The sequence below is a fragment of the Metarhizium brunneum genome, chromosome 4, assembly GCF_013426205.1.
Source record: "Metarhizium brunneum chromosome 4, complete sequence".
NCBI classification, from domain to species: domain Eukaryota; kingdom Fungi; phylum Ascomycota; class Sordariomycetes; order Hypocreales; family Clavicipitaceae; genus Metarhizium; species Metarhizium brunneum.
The window spans coordinates 3,981,837-4,005,127 of record NC_089425.1 but is presented as its reverse complement, the minus strand read 5'-3'; the positions used below and the strand labels follow the sequence as shown (position 1 = coordinate 4,005,127).

At 53.3% G+C, this 23,291-nt stretch overlaps 6 protein-coding genes across 6 annotated transcripts; 2 read left to right on the top strand and 4 right to left on the bottom strand.

Moving 5' to 3' along the window:
• Positions 1-204: 204 nt before the first annotated feature.
• Positions 205-2,165, bottom strand: aurF_4 (Aurovertin biosynthesis cluster transcription factor aurF; the record flags this gene model as incomplete). The annotated part of the gene is made up of 4 exons (XM_014689723.1): positions 205-424; positions 473-1,503; positions 1,557-1,845; positions 1,933-2,165. 4 exons carry the CDS (start codon positions 2,163-2,165, stop codon positions 205-207), a joined length of 1,773 nt encoding a protein of 590 aa, XP_014545209.1.
• A 2,388-nt stretch (positions 2,166-4,553) lies between these two features.
• ptaK_1 (oxidoreductase ptaK) lies at positions 4,554-6,579 on the bottom strand (the record flags this gene model as incomplete). The annotated part of the gene is made up of 3 exons (XM_014689724.2): positions 4,554-4,747; positions 4,811-4,977; positions 5,036-6,579. 3 exons carry the CDS (start codon positions 6,577-6,579, stop codon positions 4,554-4,556), a joined length of 1,905 nt encoding a protein of 634 aa, XP_014545210.2.
• Positions 6,580-8,573: 1,994 nt separating this feature from the next.
• On the top strand, positions 8,574-15,424 carry Pks2_2 (Polyketide synthase 2; the record flags this gene model as incomplete). The annotated part of the gene is made up of 7 exons (XM_066131099.1): positions 8,574-8,833; positions 8,913-9,210; positions 9,274-10,246; positions 10,313-10,540; positions 10,602-12,829; positions 12,910-13,668; positions 13,721-15,424. The coding sequence occupies 7 exons, from the start codon at positions 8,574-8,576 to the stop codon at positions 15,422-15,424; spliced, it is 6,450 nt and encodes a 2,149-aa protein (XP_065987015.1).
• A 1,091-nt stretch (positions 15,425-16,515) lies between these two features.
• Positions 16,516-17,428, top strand: Arp2_0 (Hydroxynaphthalene reductase-like protein Arp2; the record flags this gene model as incomplete). Its single annotated transcript, XM_014689726.1, has 3 exons — positions 16,516-17,120; positions 17,179-17,339; positions 17,391-17,428. The coding sequence occupies 3 exons, from the start codon at positions 16,516-16,518 to the stop codon at positions 17,426-17,428; spliced, it is 804 nt and encodes a 267-aa protein (XP_014545212.1).
• Positions 17,429-18,150: 722 nt separating this feature from the next.
• Arp1_5 (Scytalone dehydratase-like protein Arp1) lies at positions 18,151-18,819 on the bottom strand (the record flags this gene model as incomplete). Its single annotated transcript, XM_066131098.1, has 3 exons — positions 18,151-18,573; positions 18,636-18,691; positions 18,747-18,819. The coding sequence occupies 3 exons, from the start codon at positions 18,817-18,819 to the stop codon at positions 18,151-18,153; spliced, it is 552 nt and encodes a 183-aa protein (XP_065987174.1).
• Positions 18,820-19,831: 1,012 nt separating this feature from the next.
• On the bottom strand, positions 19,832-21,804 carry Arp1_4 (Scytalone dehydratase-like protein Arp1; the record flags this gene model as incomplete). The annotated part of the gene is made up of 2 exons (XM_014689727.2): positions 19,832-20,346; positions 20,403-21,804. 2 exons carry the CDS (start codon positions 21,802-21,804, stop codon positions 19,832-19,834), a joined length of 1,917 nt encoding a protein of 638 aa, XP_014545213.2.
• Between the last annotated feature and the right edge of the window lie 1,487 nt (positions 21,805-23,291).

Below are 23,291 nucleotides of genomic sequence, written 5' to 3'. Positions count from 1 at the left end.
ACTCTATAAAGTATAGGCTATAGTACAAGTTGCCGCGGCCTTGCCTTCCAGAGGCAACCATGGCAAAATATCTGGATACTCTTCCACCCAGTTCGCCAGCTCCGTTCAACTCTCGCTCCCGAGGCGCGAATCGCCGGATAAAACCAGGGGCAGCCAGTACCCAATGTCAATTCAATTCCGCCCTCATGGACTAATAACAAGTATTCACGCCACGTGGCCGTCTTCGTCCTCCAGCACCGGAAGCTGAAACGTCCCCAGCTCCCGCAAAAGCTGTTCCGTATCATGACTCGCGTACCCGTGGTTGCTGAACAAGCTGTCCGCCACGGGCGTCACCAGCTTGAGTATACCGACCGCCGCCGGCTCCGAGCTCCGAATCGTGTCGGCTATACCACGCAGCATGGTAATCGTCACGGCCGTGTTTTTGCTAAGAACGCGTCAGCACCATCCGACAGAGTCACAGACGCAGGCATACATTATGGCGGCGATTTTGGACGAGCACAGAATCAACAAGCCGGGCCCGAGGGCGTTCGTCAGTATCCACCACCGCTTCCCGTATCGCTTCCGGTTGTGAAAGTCGGCGCGCAGCTCGGCGCGCAGGCGCGCGTCGGCCACGCGCCACTCCGGGTGGATGTTTTCCAGGATCTGGTCGATCATGGAGCTGGTGGTTCCGCGGCCCAGCCTGGTCTCGACGACGGACGGGTTCCGGCGCCCCGTCTTCCATCTTACGCAGGTGTTTTCGTACTCGAGGTGGAGGAGGACCAGGGCGATGCGCGTGCGGATGGGATCGTCCCGCATGCGCTTGTCGAGCCGGCAGACGCATGAATAGGCATTTCGGAGCTTTTCGTAATCGCGCACGCTGGCGCCGGCGACTTGGGGGGACTCTTTCTGCCAGAGGCCCTCTTTGCTCCAGCGGGCGAGGTTTGTTTGCAAAAAGTGCAAGTAGTCGGCGCGGATGCAGGTTCGCGCTGCCAGCAGGATCTTTTGGCGCACGGGGTCGACTGCTGCGCCGTTCGGGGCCTCTTTCATGATGCCTCTGGTGGTGTTGGGTGTGCACCCGTTTCGTCCGGGGGAGAGGTTGCTGTACATGTCTTGTCGCGGCTGGGCGGGTGATCGAGGGGACTGTCCGAGGGATGTGCTCCTTTCCAGTCTGCCAGGTCGGTCACCTGGTGCTTGACAATGGTGCCACTGTGACGCTGATAGTGACATGTTTGGTTCCATGTCCCATGACGTATAGCACGCGGGGAGAGAGATTTGACTCATCTCCAAGTCGTCGAATTGCGAGCTAAAGGGGCTTTCGGAGCAAGCATCAGCCATGGATCCATCGTCGCCTCTACGCTGGACCGGCTCGGCAGTTGAAAAGCGTGAAGAGGAGCTCGAAAAGGTTGATAGAGTGTCCAACACGGAATACCGAGACGTAGTGCTGGATGGTGGCCGAGGACTTGCAGTCGTCCCACCACCGTGTCGTTGCCGGATCATGTCTCCATCTGGGCCGCAGGCTTTGTTCTTATCTTATCATGTCAGCTTTCCATCGTGAAATGGGACGTTTGGCAACCAACATGAATTTCCGTTATTCCATACGACGCTTTGGTGAAGTTGTTCCTCAATTGGTTTTCCATAACTCGTACACAGTGAATGTCCGTCTCGGATTCGATGAGAGAACAATCTTCCGTAGCATTGGGCGACACCGTCGACTCCATACCTCGAGGGCTATCGTGCACAAGGACATTTTCCTCTCCCGTCGAGTGTTGGCTCGTCATTGAAAAGTCTGACTTCGTACCGCATATCGACACGGTGCTGAGGTCAGGACTCAGATACGACTGGTAGGTCTGATTTAAAGACTTGAATCTAGAAGCAAAACAAGGAAACAAGATGGGACCACAGTCAGGATCTAGAAATAGCCATTTTAACATGGTGAGTAGGGACACGACTTACTCTGGAGGCTCTCCGTTTTCCAGAACCAGCACTGGTTTGACGGCGACCGTGTTCCCCGTAACTACTCGCTGGAAGTCGATTCTAAACGGGTTCATGCGTCGGGCGAGAGTATGAATTGTTGTGACGTCACTCTCGTCAAGCAAAGACTTAATCGCATCGACAAAACAGCTCATGTTGTCCGGGGTCGGGGAACAACTAGGAGTCAGCAGCTGCTGCATCTCAAAACTATCCATGATGCGAAGGCACAAGACACGACAGACTCGAATACACCTTGCCGGGCAGATGAGGGAGCCGGATCACGGCAACCCCATATACCAGGCAGCCTTGTAGGGTGGTGTTTGGCATGGGACAACACCCACCGTCGGTGTGTCGCCGACTTACATGGAGTAGTTCCGTGCTCAAAGTCGGCTTGCGGGGTGTGCGGCAAGTCGGCAGCCTCCCAAGCCACAACTGCAGGCGTACGAAAGTCAGTGCGATCCGTTTCTGACATGGAGACGCGCTCCGCCCCTTGCTGTCTAGCGACCACACCGTTCCGCGTTTGACAGACCGTCTGTGTTGCCGTCCGTCCCCAGCCATACGGATTTCGAGCCATCCAGGAACGTTTCAAGAGGACATGGAGCTTCTCCGGGGGGGAAGGCGACGTTTGCGCACGTCTTCGCCAGGGATGGATACGAAAACGGTGGGCCAACAAGGGCGAATATACGTCACATCTGCCTTGGACCTGTCCATCAAACCGGTAGGGCTACGTTTTGACTCCCTCTTTGGCGTTTTGCGGACTTTCTGCCTTATCTTGGGTTGAAAGACGCACCACGGCCGTTCAATATGCGCCTGGCGGTTGACTGGTTTTGCTAGCCTGATGCCATGGTAATAATGGGTCACTGGCGCGTCGTTGAGACAAGAAGCCTCCACGTCTTTTGTCAGAAGATGCATGGAAGGAGTGATGCAAAGTTTTGAGAGCGCAGGCCAGCCAGCTGTGGCTGTTTATTGAGTCATCACGGGCCCATCTTGCGCCTTTTCCCCATCAATGGACGCATCTTGTCTCGCTTATCGTTCTTGTCCCGCGTCAGGAGGAGCTACATGCTGATCGTGGCAGGGCCAACTCACCAGGCAATGCATTATCTCATCGACTACCCCAAACAAAGCAGTTGTCAATTAAAGTTACACGGTGCCGTTTCAGGCGGACAAAGGCCACTGCGTTATATGTAATACTTGCATGCTGCAGGGCGGTGCCTGGCCGTCATTAGTTCAGCCCTAGTGCAAACTCAATTGTCACCCCTACAGATGCCGTTGTCAGCATTATCTGCAGTTTAGCTCATGTCAAAGCATCCCGGCACTAAGCCAAAACCTGACATGGACGAGAGCGGCCATATAAATCTCCGCATGCGTTGTCCACGTTTGCTCTGAGGCGGAACCGGTGTTGTAGCGTCAACTGGTATCTGATGCCACGCAAAGAATACTTGAGCGCTTACGACGCGAGGATAGCGCAGTACTACCAGCTTGTTCCAACATTTGAAGCCTCAAAGTCTAAAACGCATCTATCAGGGCTTGGCGGCTAGGAACATGGCAGATAAACTGGAAGGGGGGCTGTTGTTGTTGTTTTTGTAACAGCGCGGCGGCAGCCACCGGCATTAGCACGGACCTGCCATGGAAGCTGCCAACAAGCGGTGTCATCCAAGTTGAGTTTTCCTATCAGAATAGTCAATACGGTGTAGCGCCCTGTTCGGGATGTTTACTGGCAGAAAGCCCCGCAAGAGGTGTAAGAGATTTCAATCTTGTCACACATATTCAAGGAACAGCGTCCTCATTGACTTCTATGCGGATACCATGGCTCAAATCAAGGCCCTACCTGCTACCAGGTGGAGTCATCATGTTAGGATCAGGCACGGGCTCACGAGAGTAGAGTAGATGCTGAGCTGGAGTGGTAAAGACAGCTACTAGATGCGAACGAAAATCTACAGCGTGACCATGTTTATCTCCAAGTCTCTTTCAGTTTTCCGTCTATTGCGTCATTTTTGATAACGCTTGGCTTAGTTCGCCCGTTGAATGCCCCCCTCCCATCGTCTCACATGATTGGTCTCGAACGCACCACGAGATACGTTGCAAAATGTCAACTGGTGGTATTCCATAGCTACTATCGACTTTGCATTCCGCTAATAATTCGCTTTAAATCAAAGGCATTTGGGTTCATCAAGGTCTCGAGGCTGGATAACCCATATTATATTAAACAGCCGTGCCTTTCCTGTAACAGATATACAGTTCTCAACGGCACAGGCAAAAAAAGTTGAAATTAGCCCCAACCGAATGCAGTGTAAGCTCGGCCTAGCACTATTCAACATGTTCAGCAAAGCCCAAGACCGAGCGTTGATGCCAACGTCATTCTCTGGTATACCGCAGCTAAGTGTGCCAACGACTATCTAGCCAGCAACAGTGCAACTCTGCCACCTGATCCATCAAAAGGACCAGTTGACCGAATAGAACACCCAGCCCACCAGAGCCACTCTCCAACGAAACGAGTAGAGGCCTGAACGGAAAAAGAGGCGTCGACGGTGCAACTAAAACACCATCGCCCCGTAGCCAGCGACCAACCAACCCATGCATAACATAGCAAGGCCTCTGGACAATTAAAGCCCGCTATCAATTTGATTAGGGATATTTGTAAGCGTCCACTCCCCCCAGGGGAGGCACGTCTCATTAAGCACCTGCAACACCGTCTTCTGGGTATTCATCTTCTGCAAGGCGTCATTTCCCACCAGAAACTGGGAAAAGAAGCCGGCCGAGGCATGCCAGGCGACATGACAGTGGAAAGGCCAAAGTCCTAGACACCAATGGCGGTTAGCTTCAGAATCGTCCAACGTCTCGACATGGTCAAAAGGCTAACCTGGATTGTTGGCCGCGTCAAACTGTATAACGACGTGGCCCAATGCGCGTACCATGACGACATCCCGACGGGGAGGATTCTTGGGAAAGTCAATCGTGACACCGTCCCACTCTCCGTCTCCTTGGCGCAGAATGTAGCTGTCAAAGCCGTGGAGATGCAGCGGATGACTGAATTAACGTTAGTATGCGTTGAAAGGCCCGCAAAGCGCTGGGACACGAGACTCACGGCAACGGGGTCGCATTGTGTACATATACCCTGACGGCTTTTGCGTTATTTGTGTTTTTCACATTCCACTCCTTTTCAAAAGAGGAATTTCCCATCGCGGCCGACTGCAGTGTAGGCTTGTTGTAGTTGCCTCTAAAGGCCTGGCCGTCAAACGAAAAGAGCCATATTTTACTCTCGTTTTGGAACGCCTGCACCTCCATCTTGTACAACAAGTCCGGCTGCGGGGGATCCAGTGCCAAAATGGGCTGACTGTTAGTCAAATCATTCAGGCAAGGCTGCGGGTCGGTGACGTTCCACGGCTGGGACTGCGGCACCGCTGTGGTGTTTAGATCGTCGTAGTAGACCACGGCAGTGGCTAGGAGCTGGCTTGCGTTCAAACCGCACGCGGCGGCGGGAATTGTGCTACGCATCCAGTACGCGCTGTCCTTGCCGTCTGCGGTGACGAGGACGTCGCTGCGCTGGCCGATGCCGAGTGTCACGACCTCGGTTTTGTATGGCTTCACCGGGACAAAGTCATTGGCGATGACTTCCATGACGTGGCCGTCAATGGAGAACTTTTCGATTGACTCGCTGCCAGAGTTGATGAGGCGCAGGCGATGGACTTTGCCGCGACTAAGCTTGAACATGTTGCCGCACGCAGTCTGGCTGCTGTTGGTGTTGCCTGTGCAGTCTTGGGAATTTCTGCCGTTGATGAGATTATTGTCAGAGCGCGGGGCCTCTGGGGCAGCTTTGGGGGCCATGGTCTCTTCCACTAGAGTAAAGTACGGCTTGTGATACCAATCCGAGAGCATAATAGGACCAATGTCAACATCGTATTCCTTTGCTGCTGGGCCGTATATGACCATGGGGCCGGAGAGTCCTCCCGAGTACTGTGCAGAGTAATGGGAGTGGTACCATGATGTGCCGTAGAACTCTGCTTCAAAAGAATAAGTGAAGGATTTTCCAGAGGTTATGGGACATTGCGTGACGGCTGGAACGCCGTCTTCCCAGGGCTTATTTCTCTGTGGTAGGCCGTGCCAATGGAAGGATACTCCCTCTTCCGGACCGAAAATGTTATTGTGCACCGTGACTTGAATGGTATCTCCCCAGTTGGCCTCAATGAGCGGTCCGGGGAACTGGCCGTTGACCAAGATGACGCCAGTGGGATGGCCATCGGCGGAGGCGAGGCCCCGGCTTACTGTAAACTCGTAGGACCTGACGACACCAGTCTTGGGATTTTCCAGATAATTGTTGGTCATGAGATTCATGTCACCCCAGGGCACGCCCGAGGAATTTGTGGACGACCCGTCCGGGAGGAACATGGGCAGGCGAGGATACGTAGGCGTGACATCTGGAGTTGGTGCCGTGGTTGTAGCAGATGCCGAGGTAGACCTTGTAGTTTGGCTAGTCGTGGTAGTCGTTGCATTTGTTGTTGCAGTAGTTGTTTTGGCAGTCACAGTTACTGTAACGGCTGTCTCAAAGGACGAGCACTCGCCCAGCACGCCTTGCAGTGGCGAAAGCAAGAGCAGCGGGAGTGTCGCTGCCTTGGCAAGGGGTATATACATGTTGATAAGCGACTGTGGAAGAAACGAGGGACTAAAATTAAATAGTAACAAGAATCAAGGTTGTACTGTACAATGAGAGGAGCGCCGTAAAAGAGTCATACTTGGAGACAAACAAAACAAGTGCTGGAATTGACCAAATTACGATACTTATAAACGTTTAACTTTTGCCTACGACGGTATAGAGATGTGCACGGAGTACCCACGGGCAATACTTGCAATGGTTGAAACACTGTCAACAGAGGACACCTGGGAACAGCCAGGCCTGGTGGGACTGTTGCTGTGGAAAGAGCGGGCGAGATTGAGTTTGGTGACGGCTGAAAGCCATTTGTTTCAAAGACTTTGTTTTCTTTGGGCTGTGGCCGTTGCACCTGAAATCGAAGCCCCAAGTAACGAGCGGTTGCATGGTTTTGTCGCCAGCTGAAACCCAGCTATGGATTATTGGTTTGGAAATCCCTTTCAAGACAAGTACACACATGTCCAATGCCAGCCATTATGCATAGTAATATTCTAGAGAGCCCGATCCGTTTGCCCATTTATGGTATTCGCACCGTAGTCTAGGGTATGGCTATGACATCATATTGGCCCACGAATTTGGGCCTGTACTCTTGGCGGTCTGAGACTGAATATAGTCAGTTCAAAACCCTCTGTTTCATTTCGGCTGTTTGCCTTGTTGGCCCTTGTGGGCAAATGCACAGTTCTGAATCCGTCGTAGTTGATGGGACGACTCTTGCATTTGTTATTCGTTATCTTCAATGTTGAATCTTATCCGATGTGGGGCCTGTCAAATATGTTACTTAACATTACGTAACAATGTTCTCCATTGCTCGACCTTGGAACGTGCTTCTACTGTTGATGAGAACCTCCCTGATGGAGAGTCCATCTTCAACTCAATGTATTTGTTCAATCTAGATGCAAGCGACCAAGACCTACATACACTCCCTGTCCGGGCACGCCCTGGGTTGTGACTTCGGGTAGTTGCGCCTCGGCCCTAAGCCGTTAACCGCAAGTGGATTATGCAACCGGCGAGACGATGCAACGTCATCGGGGTGTTTCGGACGTTGGCTATTGATCCACGGAAGCCAACTCTGTATGCATGTTGGTACAACAGTCTTGACGGATGGTTGGTGGATGCCCTCATATCGTCCGTCTATCTGAAACTCATGAGAAAACAGGAACCTGGAGATGACGAGGCAGCTGTTTTATTCTCGTAACATAACATGGCCAATCACGCAGAACCCTGACAGAGCCCGAGTGCCCTACACCAAGTATAGCCGGCAACACGGGCTGACAGGTGAAAAGACGGCTTCACGAGCCGCAATCGCACCAAGACGGGATGCGGTAGACTTGGCTTTTGTTGATATTTATCAAGGGAGCTGCACGTACGGTGCTTAGACCTACTTACCTTGCAAGTTCGGATCTAGTGCGTGGGGCGCAGATTTCGCGGCGCTTATACGAACTTTCCACGTCACGGTGCTTCGTATACAAACAACGCGACAGCAAAGTTTCAGGTCGGCGCAGAAAACGGCTGCCATGCCCGCATCCACGACGAGCAGACTGCCTACATAATCAGTTTCGCCTCACCGTGTCAGACCTGTCGTGGACTAACCTGATCCAACCGCCTCCTCCGTTGGTTGGTAGTGCTCCCGTTGGCAAGGCTGAGCAACATGAGCCCAAGACCGCCTCCAAAACCACCTCCTGCACTGGTTTCACGCCCGGTGAGCATACGACTGAAGGCAAAGGACCCAGTGTTGCGGTGTGCCGGCCGCTAGAGTTGCCGTCATAGGCGTGCTTAGCTATAGTCGTAGAAGAGAATCGACAGGGTTGGCTCCGTCTGGTATACACCGTCACGGCCGGATGGGGCGCTGGCCGTTTGACACGCAGAATACGACAAGTGCTGACGAGATGACGACTATAACATGCAACTTTTGCCTTGATGGTTGGTGTGAATAGGCCATCTTTCCTCATTCTTTTTGCACTTCTCTAAACCTTGCGACATGCAGCCTCACAGAGTCTTCCTCTTCGGGGACCAAACCGGTGGCTTTGCTACTGGGCTCCAACAGCTCTTGCTGGACAAGACGAACCCATCATTGGTCTACTTTGTTGATCATGCCAACTTGGCGTTGAGACAAGAGCTGAGTCGTCTGCCCAGCACGGATCGGGAAACACTGCCATTGATTGGCAGCGTCCAAGACATTCTAACACTGCATAAAAAGGGAGAGAGAAATGTTGTAATTGATAGCATACTGTCCACCGTGTATCATTTGGCCTGTTTCATCTAGTACGTGTCGCAACATCAAGTCCCGTCATGAGAACAGCTGTACTGACAAGCTCAGCAAATATGGCAACGCAGGATGCGCCTATCCCAATGGGCAGAATATCCACGTCACGGGAATGTGCGTGGGCTCGTTGGCCGCCGCAGCAGTCAGTTGCTCCCGCTCTATAGGAGATGTAATAGTGGCTGGCATCGTTGCCATCCGAGCCGCCTTGAGAGTAGGCCTGCGTGCCCATCAGGCGGCTCTGCTCACCAGCAATAGAGCAGCACCTCACACGCATTGGTCGTATGCTGTCTCAACCGAGTCCCTGCGGCTCGACTTGATAAAAGATGCACTTGAAAAGTTTGCACAAGACATGGTACGGTGTGGTGGTCAAGAGCAAGAACAGAGAACCAGACATTACGTTAACACATGGTCACAGGATACCTCTCCTTTGAGCCATCCCTACATCAGCGCCATCGGTTTAGACTCAGTTACCGTCAGTGGACCTCCAAGCCAACTGCATCAGTTTTGGCGAGAAAATACAACTTTCCACAAACCAATCCCTATCCCGATCTGGGCTCCATATCACGGACCGCACATTTTTGGGGACATCGATGTCGAAACCATTATTGAGAGTCTACACCCCATTCCGAAACTATCACAGCAAGCTCCTATAATCTCCAGCGGCAGCGGAGTGATGGCTTCACAGACTTTGGCCGACTTGATTCGAGCCGCGTTACGGGACATTCTCTTGCATCGGCTCGACTTGCCAGCACTGGTGGGCCATATCAAGGACATTTTCAGATCATCCCCGAACCAAGACTTTTCCATGACCCCGATCGCCACAAATGCGGCCACAGGCTTGGTTGCCGCCACGGCCAAGGCCGCAGGAAACACGGGCAGCGTGGACAATGAAATCATGGACGCGGCGGCGCTTGCGGGAAGTGCAAGCCGAGCAACGTCCGCCAAAACCCACGACTCCAAAATCGCCATCATTGGCATGTCGGGGCGGTTCCCAGAGGCCGCCGACCTGGATTCCTTCTGGAGTCTTCTCGAGCAAGGCGTCGACGCGTATCGGCCGGTTCCCCCGGACCGATTCGACGCCCACGCGCACCATGACGAGACTGGACGGCGCAAAAACACGAGCAAGGTGCTGGGTGGGTGTTGGATAAACCAGCCCGGGCTCTTTGACGCCAAGTTCTTCAGCATATCGCCCAAGGAGGCCGAGCAGTCGGACCCGGCACAGCGGCTGGCTCTGCAAACTGCGTACGAGGCGCTTGAAATGGCCGGCGTGGTTCCCGACAGGACGCAGTCGACGCAGCGCGATAGGGTGGGCGTCTTTTACGGCATGGTGAGTGACGACTGGAGGGAGATTAATAGCGGGCAGAATATCGACACGTACTTTATTCCTGGTATGCCCGACTCCCTTGTCATGACGATGGTTCAGTGAGGTTCAATGTTCTGACAGTTTACTCAAGGCGGTATCCGGGCGTTTACTCCTGGCCGCATTAATTACCACTTTAAATTCAGCGGACCTAGCATTACTGTCGATACGGCTTGCTCGTCCAGCCTGGCGGCCATCCATGTGGCGTGTAATTCTCTGTGGAGGGGTGACTGTGATACGGCGGTTGCGGGCGGCGTGAATGTTCTCACCAACCCGGACATTTTTGCGGGTTTGGATCGCGGACACTTTTTGTCGACGACCGGTAAGCAGCGTGGCACATTGATGTTTTAGTCGGAGTGACTCGTGGGACTAACCCAGGTCAGGCAACTGCAAGACATTCGACGACGATGCAGATGGATACTGCAGGGCCGACGGCGTGGGAACCGTCGTTCTCAAGCGGCTCGAGGACGCCGTCATGGACAAGGATCCGATCCTCGCCGTCCTCAACAGCGCCTACACAAATCACTCGGCGGAAGCAGTCTCCATAACGAGGCCTCACGCCGGCGCCCAAGAGCGCATCTTCTCTAAGCTGCTGAGGGAAACGGGCATCAATCCTCACGATGTCAGCTACATTGAAATGCACGGGACGGGCACCCAGGCGGGAGATGCCACCGAGATGAGTTCTGTCCTGCGCACATTCGCCCCTGATTCCGGCCGCCTGTCAAACCAGACTTTACATCTGGGCTCAGCGAAATCTAATGTCGGACATGGCGAATCCGCGTCTGGCGTCACGTCTCTGATTAAAGTTTTGTTAATGATGAAGCATAACATGATTCCTCCTCACTGCGGGATCAAGGGCCGAATCAACCACCGGTTCCCAACCGACCTCCGTGAACGCAACGTATTTATTGCCTCGCAGCCGGTTGCGTGGAATAGGCCTCACGCGGGCTCCGGCAAGCGACGGGTGTTTATCAACAACTTTTCCGCGGCGGGAGGCAACTCGGCTCTGTTGCTGGAAGACGCCCCTGCCGGCGAGCACCCCGAGACCAAAGATCCGCGATCGACTCACGTCGTTGCCGTGTCGGCAAAGTCCGCCACATCACTGGCGAATAACTTGAAAAGGCTCAGGGATTTCGTACAAGACAATATACACGACTTGGATTCGCTCTCCAAGTTGTCCTACACAACCACGGCACGGAGGATACACTACCCGTTCCGGGCTGCCATGACCGCTTCGTCCGGGGACCAATTGCTCCAAGGTATCGAGTCTGTTCTTCTCCGTGACGAGATGCCCAAACCACGCAAAAGCCAGAAGAACATAGGCTTTGTCTTTTCAGGACAGGGAGCACAGTACGCCGGCATGGGCCGGCATCTGTTCCAAAACAATCACACGTTCCGCACGCAAATCTTGGCCTGTAATCAGATTTGTCTCAGCCAGGGCTTTCCGTCTATACTGGAAATCTTCAAGCAAGACGTCGACATGAACAGTCTCGAACCGCTCGTTGTCCAGCTCGCCACCACCTGCCTACAGATGAGTCTGGTGTCGTTTTGGAAATCCCTAGGCGTCACGCCAGACTTTTGCATCGGCCACAGCCTGGGCGAGTACGCCGCGCTGCAGGCGGCGGGCGTGCTCTCCGTCAGCGACACAATCTACCTGACTGGCATCAGAGCACGGATGCTTCAGGAGAAATGCAGCGCCGGGAGCCACGCGATGCTTGCCGTCAGGGCGCCCCTGGCCCGGGTGAATGCCTTGCTCGACCCGGCCATTCACGAGGTGACTTGCCTTAACGGCCCTCAGGACGTCGTCATAGGCGGCCGGGTCGCAGACGTGGAAGAGCTTGAAAGGGAACTTGCCAAACAAGACATCAAGGCGGTCAAGGTCAGCGTCCCGTTTGCCTTCCACTCGACGCAGGTAGAGCCGATCCTTGGTGAATTCTGCGACGCGGCACGGGGGGTGCCGTTCCAAACGCAGACTATACCCGTGATATCTACGCTCCTGGGCGAGGTCGTTCATCCTGAGACGACGGGTGTTTTCGGACCGGGATATCTCAAGAGGCACTGTCGAGAACCTGTCAACTTTGCTGCTGCGGTTCAGGCTGCAAGGGACGCCAACTTGATACATGCCGGGACGGTCTTTGTAGAGATTGGACCTCACCCCGTGTGTTCGGCTCTTTTGAAATCCAACATGGGCCCGGACGCGGTGACGTTGGCGTCGCTGCATCGCAAGGACGACGGCTGGAAGGTGTTGGCCGACACGCTTGCTGCGCTGTATCAGGCTGGCCTGAAGATCAACTGGGACGAGCTGCACCGCGACTTTGCGTCCTGCCAGGAGGTGCTTCCGCTGCCGAGTTATTCCTGGGACAATAAGAACTATTGGATCCAGTATGTTCACAACTGGACCTTGACAAAGGGTGATGAGCCGGCCGCCATGGCCGAAGCGACGGCGCTCCAGGCCCCGGATGGTTTGACGAGTTCTGTCCAGAAAATCATTCGGCAGACGGACGGGCCCGGATCTTTGGTTACCATTGTGGTGCAGTCCGACTTTGGGAGTGCTCGGCTGGCTGACGTCGCTCAGGGGCACAAGGTGAATGGCGAGATGCTCTGCACTTCGGTACGTCTCTGAACATTTCCACTCTTTGTGTTTTATTAATCTGTAGAATGTTGCTGACATGCTTGACTTCCCGACCGCAGTCGCTGTATGCTGAAATCGGAATGACGCTGGGCCGTCAACTACTCGAAAAGTATAGGCCCGATCTCCAGGGATACAGCACGGAAATCCAGGACATGTCTGTCGACAAGCCACTGATTCTCAAAGACGAGAATAAACAAACCCTCTTTAGAGCAGAGGTCGTTCACGACAAGAGCACCCACACGGCAAGCATGTCTATATACTCTGTCGACAGTGCGGGAAACAAGACTGTCGACCACGCCCGCTGCCTTCTTCGTTTCGCCGATCCAAATTCGTGGCTCGAAGAGTGGGAGCGCACCTATTATTTGATTGACAGGAGCGTGCATTGGCTCGAAGAGAGAGCGGAACAAGGGACCGACAGCCTCCTCTCCAGGGGCATCGTGTACAAGCTCTTTTCTTCGCTCGTCGACTACAGCCCCTCGTTTAAAGGGTTGCAGGAAGTCATTCTCAACAGCGGCGACAGAGAGGCCGCGGCCAAGGTGAGGCTGCAGGCGGAAAAGGGAGACTTTGACTGCAATCCAATGTGGATCGATAGCTTTGGCCAACTGACGGGGTTTCTCATGAATGGCCACGACTTCACGGGCAAGGACGAGGTGTTTATTAACCATGGTTGGAGGTCGATGAGGTGTGCGAAGCCATTTCGAAAGGACGCCGTGTACCGAACGTACATACGCATGCAGCATGTCGAGAAGACAAAGTACCGCGGGGATCTGTATATAATAGAAGACGGGGTGATTATTGCCGTGTTTGGGGGAATGACGGTGAGTACCATGGCCCTCTAGACACACGACATGGTTGTACTGACTACTATAGTTTCTTGGAATGTCTCGCAGCCTGTTGAACAAGGTGCTGCCTCCTCGACGGGGTGCGGAAGCCATCAACACACCTCATCCCGTGGCCGCTGCTCCCCAAGGGATGGCGGCGTCTGCAAAAGATACCGAGCGACGGCCCTTGGATATCCCAACTCGGGCCCAGCGTCAACCTAGTTCCCCTCAGACCGGTACGATGGGTAGAATTCTGGCCATATTATCCGAAGAGGTTGGACTTTCTATGGAGATCCTGACAGATGATTTGGTCTTTGCCGACTACGGCGTGGACTCTCTTCTCTCTCTTACCATTACGGGCCGGATACGAGAGGAGCTCGGCCTGGACATGGACTCGTCCATCTTCACCCATTACAGCACCCTGGGCGAGCTGAAAGCCTTCCTCGGCGCGGACCAGCTCCCAGACGACGCCGTGGCCTGCGAGTCCAGCAACGGACAGCACACGCCTCAAACCAGCGACAAAGGGTCTGGCACACTTGCCGCCCAAAAGCCCGATGACGACATCGGCCCGGACACGACTCTCAATAGAGTGTGTGCCATTATCGCAGAAGAAGTTGGGATATCGGTGCAGGAGCTCTCCAGCAGCCAGGACTTTCAGGAGCTCGGGATAGACTCTCTGTCGTCACTCACCATCCTCAGCCGCGTCCGGGAAGAGCTGCAGCTCGACCTCGAATCAGACTTTTTCGACACGCACCCCTCCTTCTACTCTCTCCAAAAGGCCCTCTGCGGAACCGGAGCGGCGTCGAACGGAGCGACAGAGGCCAACGAGACGACTCCATCCAGCCATCGTCTCGAGTCGGACCTGCGCAGCATTACGTGGCAGTCGGGCCAGAATATCGTCGCGTCACCGCCGCACGCGACGTCTATACTGGTCAGCGGGTCGCCGTCCACGGCGAGAATGATCTTGGTCCTGTTCCCCGACGGCTCTGGCTCTGCGGCGTCGTACGGCGCCCTGGCTCCCAAGATCCGGAGGGACATTGCCGTCTACGCCCTCAACTGCCCCTGGCGCACGAACGGCGAGGAAATCCTCCGTCTAGGCGTCACCCTGGACACAATGGTGGCCAAGCACCTCGTTGAAGTTGGTCGCATTCTCGACAGCCACCGGCACGGCCGGCCCGGGTCTGGCAACAGCTCTGTCGGTTTAGCCCTCGGCGGCTGGTCGGCCGGAGGCATCCTCGCGCTCGAGGCAGTGCGGCAGCTGGGTGAGGCCGGCGTCGCGGTGCAGAAAATGGTGCTGCTGGACGCTCCGAATCCCATTGGGCTGCAGAACCCGCCGCCTCGCATGTTTCACTTCTTGGATGAGCTGGGGATCCTCGGGGCCGGCAAGGGCAAGGCGCCGGCGTGGGTGCTCCGGCATTTCGACGCCATGGTTAATCTTTTGAAGTCGTATAGGCCGCGGCGGCTGGAGGCGGAGGATGCGCCCAAGTGTCTGATTGTGTATGCGAGGGACGGGATTTGCAAGGACCCCGATGGGCCGAGGATGGATACGAAGCCGGATGATGCGCGTGAGATGTTGTGGTTGTTGTATAATCGTGTTGACTTCTCGGCCGAGGGGTGGAAGACTTTGGTTGGGCAGCAGAATCTGGCTGTGGGCGTGGTTGAGGACGTCAATCACTTTTCTATGATGAACCCGGGACCTAAGATGGTAGAGATGGGGAATTTGATTGGAGAATTTTTGCTTGGTCCCAGCTAGTTTTGAGGTAATTTTAATGGTGGGAAGGGAGGCAGGACTTGGTATACTTGGCGGCTTATTTACAGAAGACTGGTCGTGATGAAGAACACGATCGACGTATAGCAATGTCGGGGGAGAGAATGAATATTAGCTACTTCGAGAATAATCAGACGTCATAGCATTAATAGAATAGAACTGTCGTATTATACTAGGAAGTGACGTTTTACAATAGTTCTAATGCCAAACTTTCCATTTGTGAATAGCTTCCTTTTTTCCAACCGAACGAAAGTTGGGCCTGTTTTACATACGATATGTGTCTGAAGTGATCCGTCTAGTGCTGATTTATTGCTCTTGAATTAAGGAAAACGTGAATGTCATGGGTGTTCCGTATCTTGACACTCTATTATTATACTCCCCATTCACATGTCGACTTGGACAAAGCCGCGGTGGTATAACATTTACATTTAACACATACCCATGCCATAAGGAGAGATGCAATGTCTTGGTCTTGTCTGCGTGCGCTCTTTCTTCTCCCACCGCATGGCAACGATCCGCCGGTCCAGGAAATCGAGCAGCCAGTCCCTGCCTGTCAAAGCCGCCTGACAAACGCCGATGGGCCTCGGAGCTGGTTGCGTAATTCGAGACACTCTGAGATCCCCTAGTGCCATTGCAGCTAATATTAGGTTGGAAGATAAATATCAACGAAACTAGAGTCGTTGAGTGTCGCAGGTGACACATGGTTGATGACACCAGTTATACCGAACCCCTTTCTGCCCCGCTGGCCGCGCGCTCGAGCAGTAGACACAGTCAATCTATTCACACGCCCGCAACGGTGGGACATAGTTCAAGCATATTCTGGCTCCAAGACGCTTGGCAAAAGCCATTCAATGTTTCTCTAAATATACAATATCCGTGTCGACCTACCGGAAGCCGGTTTCAGGTTCCCGTCGCCGTAGTCAATGGCCTAACCAGAGAGCTACCACGGCGCAGCGTCGTCATCCGCCCTGCCCGCTTACATTGACACTCATCTATTTAAAAGACGGCCCATCTCACAATATACACAATAATCTGCAACTATTCGAATTTGTGTATTTTGCATTTAAACTATAAAAATGGCATCCAGTGAGGAAACACCACGCTCCCTAGCAGGCAAGGTGGCCCTCGTCACCGGCGCCGGGCGCGGCATCGGTAAAGGCATCGCACTCGAGCTAGCCAAGCGCGGAGCCTCCCTCGTCGTCAACTACAACAGCGCCGAGAAGCCGGCGCAAGAGGTCGTCGACGAGATTTCCAAGACGGGCAGCCGCGCCGTGGCCATCAAGGCCGACATCACCAAGGTGCCCGAGGTTTCGCGCCTCTTTCAGGAAGCCCTCCGGCACTTTGGCCACCTGGACATTGTGGTTTCCAACTCCGGCACCGAGGTGTTCAAGCCGGAGGAGGAGGTGACGGAGGAGGACTACGACCGCGTCTTCAACCTCAACACCCGGGCGCAGTTCTTCATCGCCCAACACGCCTATGTGCATCTCCGGGACGGGGGCCGCATCGTCCTCATGTCGTCTGTCGCTGCGAACATGTCGGGGATTCCGAACCACGCGCTGTACGCGGGGAGCAAGGCCGCTGTTGAGGGGTTTACACGTAGCTTCGCGGTGGACGCCGGCCATAGGAAAATCACTGTCAATGCCATTGCGCCCGGGGGCGTAAAGACGGACATGTATGATGCGTAAGTACTTTGGGCGACTGGTGAGAGGAGGAATAATTGCTGATGGTCTTGTTTCCAGGAACGCGTGGCACTATGTGCCGAATGGCAAGCCGGGCATGCCCATGGAAGAGATTGATAAGGGCCTGGCAGCTTTTTGCCCGCTTGGGAGAGTTGCAGTTCCTCAAGACATTGGGCGCGTGGTTGCCTTTCTTGCTCATCCCGACAGCGAGTGGGTGAATGGTACGTTTTCTTGACTTGGAAATGTTGTGAAATGTCGCTAACCTTCTATAGGCCAGGTTATCCTCCTTACTGGAGGCTCCGTCACCTAAACAAAGAAGTCGATGACTTGCGAAACATAGATGCTGAGGTCTGCTGTGTTTTGCGTTGGATTTCCGCGCTGTAAAGGCATTTCATGAGGGGGTGGCTGTTGGCATCTCGATGGACTACCTGGGACTTTCATGTAATCTAGAGTCGCTGGCTTTGCCCCTTTGCGGAACCGAGAGGGCCGATATGTAGTGCAGAATTCGAGAGAAAGACCTGAAGCATGATAATTGCAGACTATAAAGTGAAGTCTTTTCAACGTTGGAAGAACTGTCAAGTCGCAAGAAGAGAGTGATGCGAAGTTGTCCACATTTATATTGTCTCAAGGCAACGTTCGGGAATGAGACTCGCCGTTCATTCTGCTCCGCTTCCCTTTGCATCACGGCGCTAAAATTTTCAAATGTCTAGTCAAAAGTAATAGCAGTGAGCATGGCATGGAACGGCAGCGGAACTAGTTGAGCCGTTTATCTCCTGGCGCCCAAAGCCCATCTCATATCCAATGACACCCTACATCGAAGCAGAATGACGAGAGAACCCTTGGTTGCTAAAATTCTAAGAAATGTGTAATCGAAATGTCACACGTTGCAGAAACATGACGCAGTACGAGAGACAGTATACAAACTAGAACTTTATGGATGCAAGTTGATATCGTATATACATGTAATCAAGGCTATTATACAACTGAGTCGTGTCATTTTTGCTAACAAACTTCTACACACTCCTATTGTAGCTACGAATGTTTCTCCGACTGTGTGTAGGAGCCCTTGAAAACCTCTTCAAACTTGTACTCATTCCATCGCACCTCTGGCTTCAAGCCTGCGAATTTCCAAACTCCATTGCTCTTGACGTAGTAGTGCTCGTTGGTGGCGTGGCTATGTCCGCGTAGCTTGACCGTCTTCAGATCCGGGCTGGTGTAGACCTGATGCGCGGCCCTCAACTGATGATGCCCAATTACCTTGGACTCGGACACTCGCTCCCAATATGTGGCGCCAATAAGATGCTGTGTCTTGACACACGGATCGCCGAGGAAGTCATCGTTGGAAACCATGGCCATGAAGTCGTCGGCAGACATGGCGTCCCATTTCTCCTTGCCAATCTTGGTGTAGTCAACGTAGAGCGCTGGCGCGAGGATGGCGCGCAATCGAGCCCAGTCCTGGAATGAAATTCTCTGTGTTAGCAGATAAAGAGGTTGTTGGTTATGGAATGCCTGCTTGCCTTTGCGTCGTAGCTATCTGCCCATTCAAACACGAGTGTACTCAGGTCGAGGTAGTCTGGTGAATATTTGTTAGTGCTTCTTTCGTCTAGGGGTTATTCGTAGGCTCGCACCCTGCAAAGATATGGCCTTTGACGACCCTGTCTTGCTGTCTGTTCCAGCAGACGGGGTTAAAGATTGGTTCATATTGTGAATAACTGTACGTGTTTATCGGTGATTAGAGACGCTGGACAGAGCGGAAAGCCTAAATTGTGTATTAGAAGAACAGTGTAGGCGTCTGGCAATTCTGTATCATGGATACGGTGGTAATATAGTCGTGATTGTGTTGCTTATGCTCCGCAGCCGAGTTCGTGTAAGCCGCACAGACAAACACCAGCGCCACTTCTCTAGCCTGTTACAGGAGTGACAACATTGAATGACTGCATGTGGAGTGTGCGAGAGTAGACCCACCCTAGTCGTACATATGTCAATAGTTTTACATGTTAGTTTCAGGTAGTAGATAAATATCAACGAAATGCGGCTAACAGATGCCGCGTTCAGGTAGATGGCTGTACGGACTCAATCTTGCATCCGCAGACGCAGCACATCGAGTTCTCCTAGTTAAAAGCGGTCACCGCTAGCTCAGGACATGACGAAGGCAACGGAGATGCGGCGTAAGGCTCGTCCACCGGTCGCGAAATGGCCGTGCCATTTGTCGCGCAAGTTGTGGGAAGTATGTTCGTAATTTACGGCGAGACTGACAATCGCTCTGTATGGTCGGCCACGCCCTTGTCAAAAGACGCTGTACCTCTCCATTCTCGGCAAGATGCTACTTTGGTTCAGCTTCAGGGTACGTCAACAAATTCATAATGTGCCTGGTACAAACCGTAGGTGATGCTCCTGCTGACCACTACCTTCCTTAGGGCCCTGTTACCAGCATGGACGCCGTTTAATAGTCAGAAACCTTGTTACGCCTGTTCATAAAGAAAGCTATCAAAATGCATCTGGCGTTTTGGCGAGTTTGTGCGGCAAGCGTGTCTGCTTCCCCCGTAGTCTGTTGTCCCAGGCGACCATGCACGATAATCCTTATCCCAGCGACTTACACGTTGCAACTGAAAACTGGAAATCATATTGATTTCCCATCATGTCCTGTCGAATTATGCGTATATTCTAGTCTAGTTCACGCTTCACAAATGCCCTACCAAGTAAATCCGTCATCTCACACAAAATATCGCCTCATGAGAATTTCCCCCCCTTCAATCCCCGCCCCGACCCTCGGCATCGTGAGTATCCCAGCAGCAACCAAGTCTTCCGCCAGCCTGGCAATGAGCCCATCGCACCCTTTCGCAGCGACAACGTCAATCGTGACAGGCAGATACTCGGTGTTGTTCGTAATGGAACTAAACACGGGAACCTGGCCCAGCGGGAAGACACTATCCGGCGTCTCGGCAAATAGCGATATCTGGCTGTTGGAAAAGCCAAACGGCGGCACTGGCGGATTGATATATCGATTGCGACTGACGAAGTCCGCTGAGCCGTTGACGTGGAGAAGAAGGCCTGAGGAGCAGGTCAGGGGGTCGGAGCTTGGCGGGAGGATGTTGCCGTTGAACCAGTCCATGAAAAGCGTCTTGTTGCGGACGGCATCGGACAAGAGGGAACTTGGTTGGGAGTCTCCCCAGGTCCAGCGAGCCAAGGGGACTGGGTTGACAAAGGGGAGGCGGCCGTCATGAACGGCTAAAGAGGCTTGGTTAGGGTGTTTTATCACACGTGTTGATTTGGGTTGCACTTACCAGCGTAATCACGATAAAATGGTTCTCGGACAAGTTTTGCCTGATCTTTGGAAATGATCGCCGCGTAGGTGGTATTCAGAAGCTGCGCAAGGCTCTGGTCGCCGGCTGATGTTGGCCTCGTCCTCTCCCATTCTTTGTTCAAATCTATATTAGTGGGGGAAGTATCAAGGAATTTGGCCAACTTGGTGACAAAGTTTTGTAGTATTGGGGCGTGAGAGGTATTTCCGGCAGGAAAGTCCAGCAAGTACAGCTTTTTGGGATATCTCGGCGCCTGGTGTCCGAAAAATGTGTACTTGTCCCGGTACAACGCCGCATTGGCGGCATTCCAAAGACAGGGATCGCGGGCCAGGAATCCAGGCGTGTCCAATTTCGGCGACAGCGGCATGACATTGTCGAGGCTGACGAGGCCGTGGGAAGGGCGATTTCCGAAAATGCCCTGGACGGTGGCTGGTCCTCGGATTGAGCCACCGGTGTCGCTGCCGACAGCCAGATCTAGCCACTCGTATGATGCTATTGACGAGCCGGCACCGGCGGACGATGTAGCGGGATCCTGATATCCGTCTCCGCGAGGGTTGAATGGAGAATGGTAGTCTACCCAGTCTGCAGTCGGTGTCTCTCCGTTGGCAAACTGCGATGTCTTTTGGACGCCGACAATGATGGCCCCCTTGTCAATGAGGTTTTGCATCGCAGTGCCTGTACTATTTGCCACGGGGTATAAATGGTACCACGCGCGGTTGCCGCAGCCCTTTTTGACGCCGGCCAGAGAGAAGATGTCCTTGACTCCGATGCGGACGCCGGCCAGGGGCTTGGCTTCGGTTTTCGTAAAGTACAGGCGGGAGGGGACGCCGATTGTTATCGAGGCGGCGGCTGGGACTTGTGCTGACAGTGTTTGGAAGCGGCCGTCGGGTCGTTGTAGCAGCGACTGGGTAAAGGCGCCGGCAAAGTCATCATAAAGCCGGTAGGCTGGGTGTACCTCTCCCGTATGGACATTGAGGAAATATGGACCAGAGGGTATCTTGTGAGTGACTTGAAGCGGGAATACCGAAGATGAGACTCCATCATGGTAGTTGTGGTTCTTGTTCGTCAACTTGGCAAAGTTGAAGACAAAGATGGTTTCGAGAAATGCAGGTTGCCAAACATCGTCCACGGTAGACCAATTAAGAAACAAGCTTTGTAGAGTTGACTCGGTGTATAAATCCCCGGCTATGACGGTTGCCGGGACAAATCCAAGTTGATTTTGGCGAGTATTGATCGCAACCGAGCCATTGGTAACCTTGCCCTGTGAGAAAGGCGAAACGAAATAGTCGATGCCATTCAGTTGTAACGAAGTCCCGCTCCCTACCAAGGAAGATGCAGCAGTCGCCGCGAAGGCGAGGAACAGAAATGTTTGGTTCCAACCCATCCTGTCGTATCAGCGTCTAACCATGCCGATCACACACAGTCTTCCCCGGAACTTGGGAAGAGAGCGATGCGGCATTTAAATACTTCTCTGCTGCTCCGTCTTTGTCAATTCATCGTAGATCCTAGTACATGGCCATGTAGTAAGCCTAGCTGCATCTCCGAAGCCATGTCGTACGTCCGGTGATGCCACGATTCGCCGAGTTGGTTCTCACCAGCGAATTAATAAGACAACAGCCACCTTTGTGGAGATTTCCGTGATACCTTCCCTGCGCTTTCGGTAGTTACATCATGCTGTCGGCAGTATGATACGCCAAAACAGAATTAGCCTCGTCGTACATAAAACTGCGCACTTGGCACTGCAACGCTACACAGCAGCGTACCCATGACGACTGGCTCAGAAGGGTTTGACCGGTGGAGAAGAATGATGCTGCTACTAGTCTGCCTTTGGCATGGGATCTGCCATGATGACATGGAGGAAACAATTGGAGGTTCCAGTCAGGTGAAGTGACGCGCATAGCAAGAACCCTCAAAGCGGCCCGTCAGCATTCAGCCCATATTATGAAAGGTGTCAAAACCTCTCTTGACGGCTTCGCTTCCATGTCGGCTGAATCAAAATGGTGCCTGGGGTTACGCAGGCTGGGGTTGCTGGGGTCAAGCCTTTGGTATCCGTTGGCCGTTGAGGTTCACCGAGATGCAGTGCGAGAGTCAGGTTATGAGCTAGAACTTGCTAGCGCGGTTCGTGCCATGAGAAGAGTAATATTGTTCCAAAATATTACGTTAAGGACGAGACAGCATGACTCTAGACGTCCTTGGCCTTCCGGCAGTGCTCTTTGAAAAGTCCGTTGTCGACAACAAACTCGAGAACCCTGAGTGCCATCTTGCGCACCAACCAAACGGGCGAAATTTTCTTCATGACCTGCATGCAGTTGTGCGGCCGGTCTTGCGCGACTCGTCTGACATAATTCCGGCGATCTCACTGATAGAGATGCATGATGAATGCCGAGAATGGCGTATGTACAATGTACGCAGGACAGTGCCGTAGATGGTCTTGCGCCGCCAGGTCCTCGACAATGCGTGATATCATTTCCGCAGCGTCGAATGCCGTGTCCCTGGAAGGGTGGTTCCAGAAATCGTGAAGCTTGGTCTCTGAGCTGCCGGTAGATAAGGGAAACCTATGCAACATATACACTGCGGTGTAATAGTTCAGGTAGGTGAGTGACTCTTCCAAGTTCTCTCGGTGCCTCGCCCGGAATAGAAGGTCGGGACAGTTCTGGAGTCCGTCGGCAGGACATCTGTCTTCATATATATGTATGCGAAACACCTCGTGCATGTTCTGTTGACCTGTAGGCAGTGCTGAATATAGCGACAAATGAATTCAGCCCATGATCTTAGATAGCTCAACGTACCGCAAGAAAAATTGTACGTGGACCGGATCGGGTGTATAGGTGTGGGCAGCAAGTCCCGCGCAGTCTTCTTGGTGGATGAAAT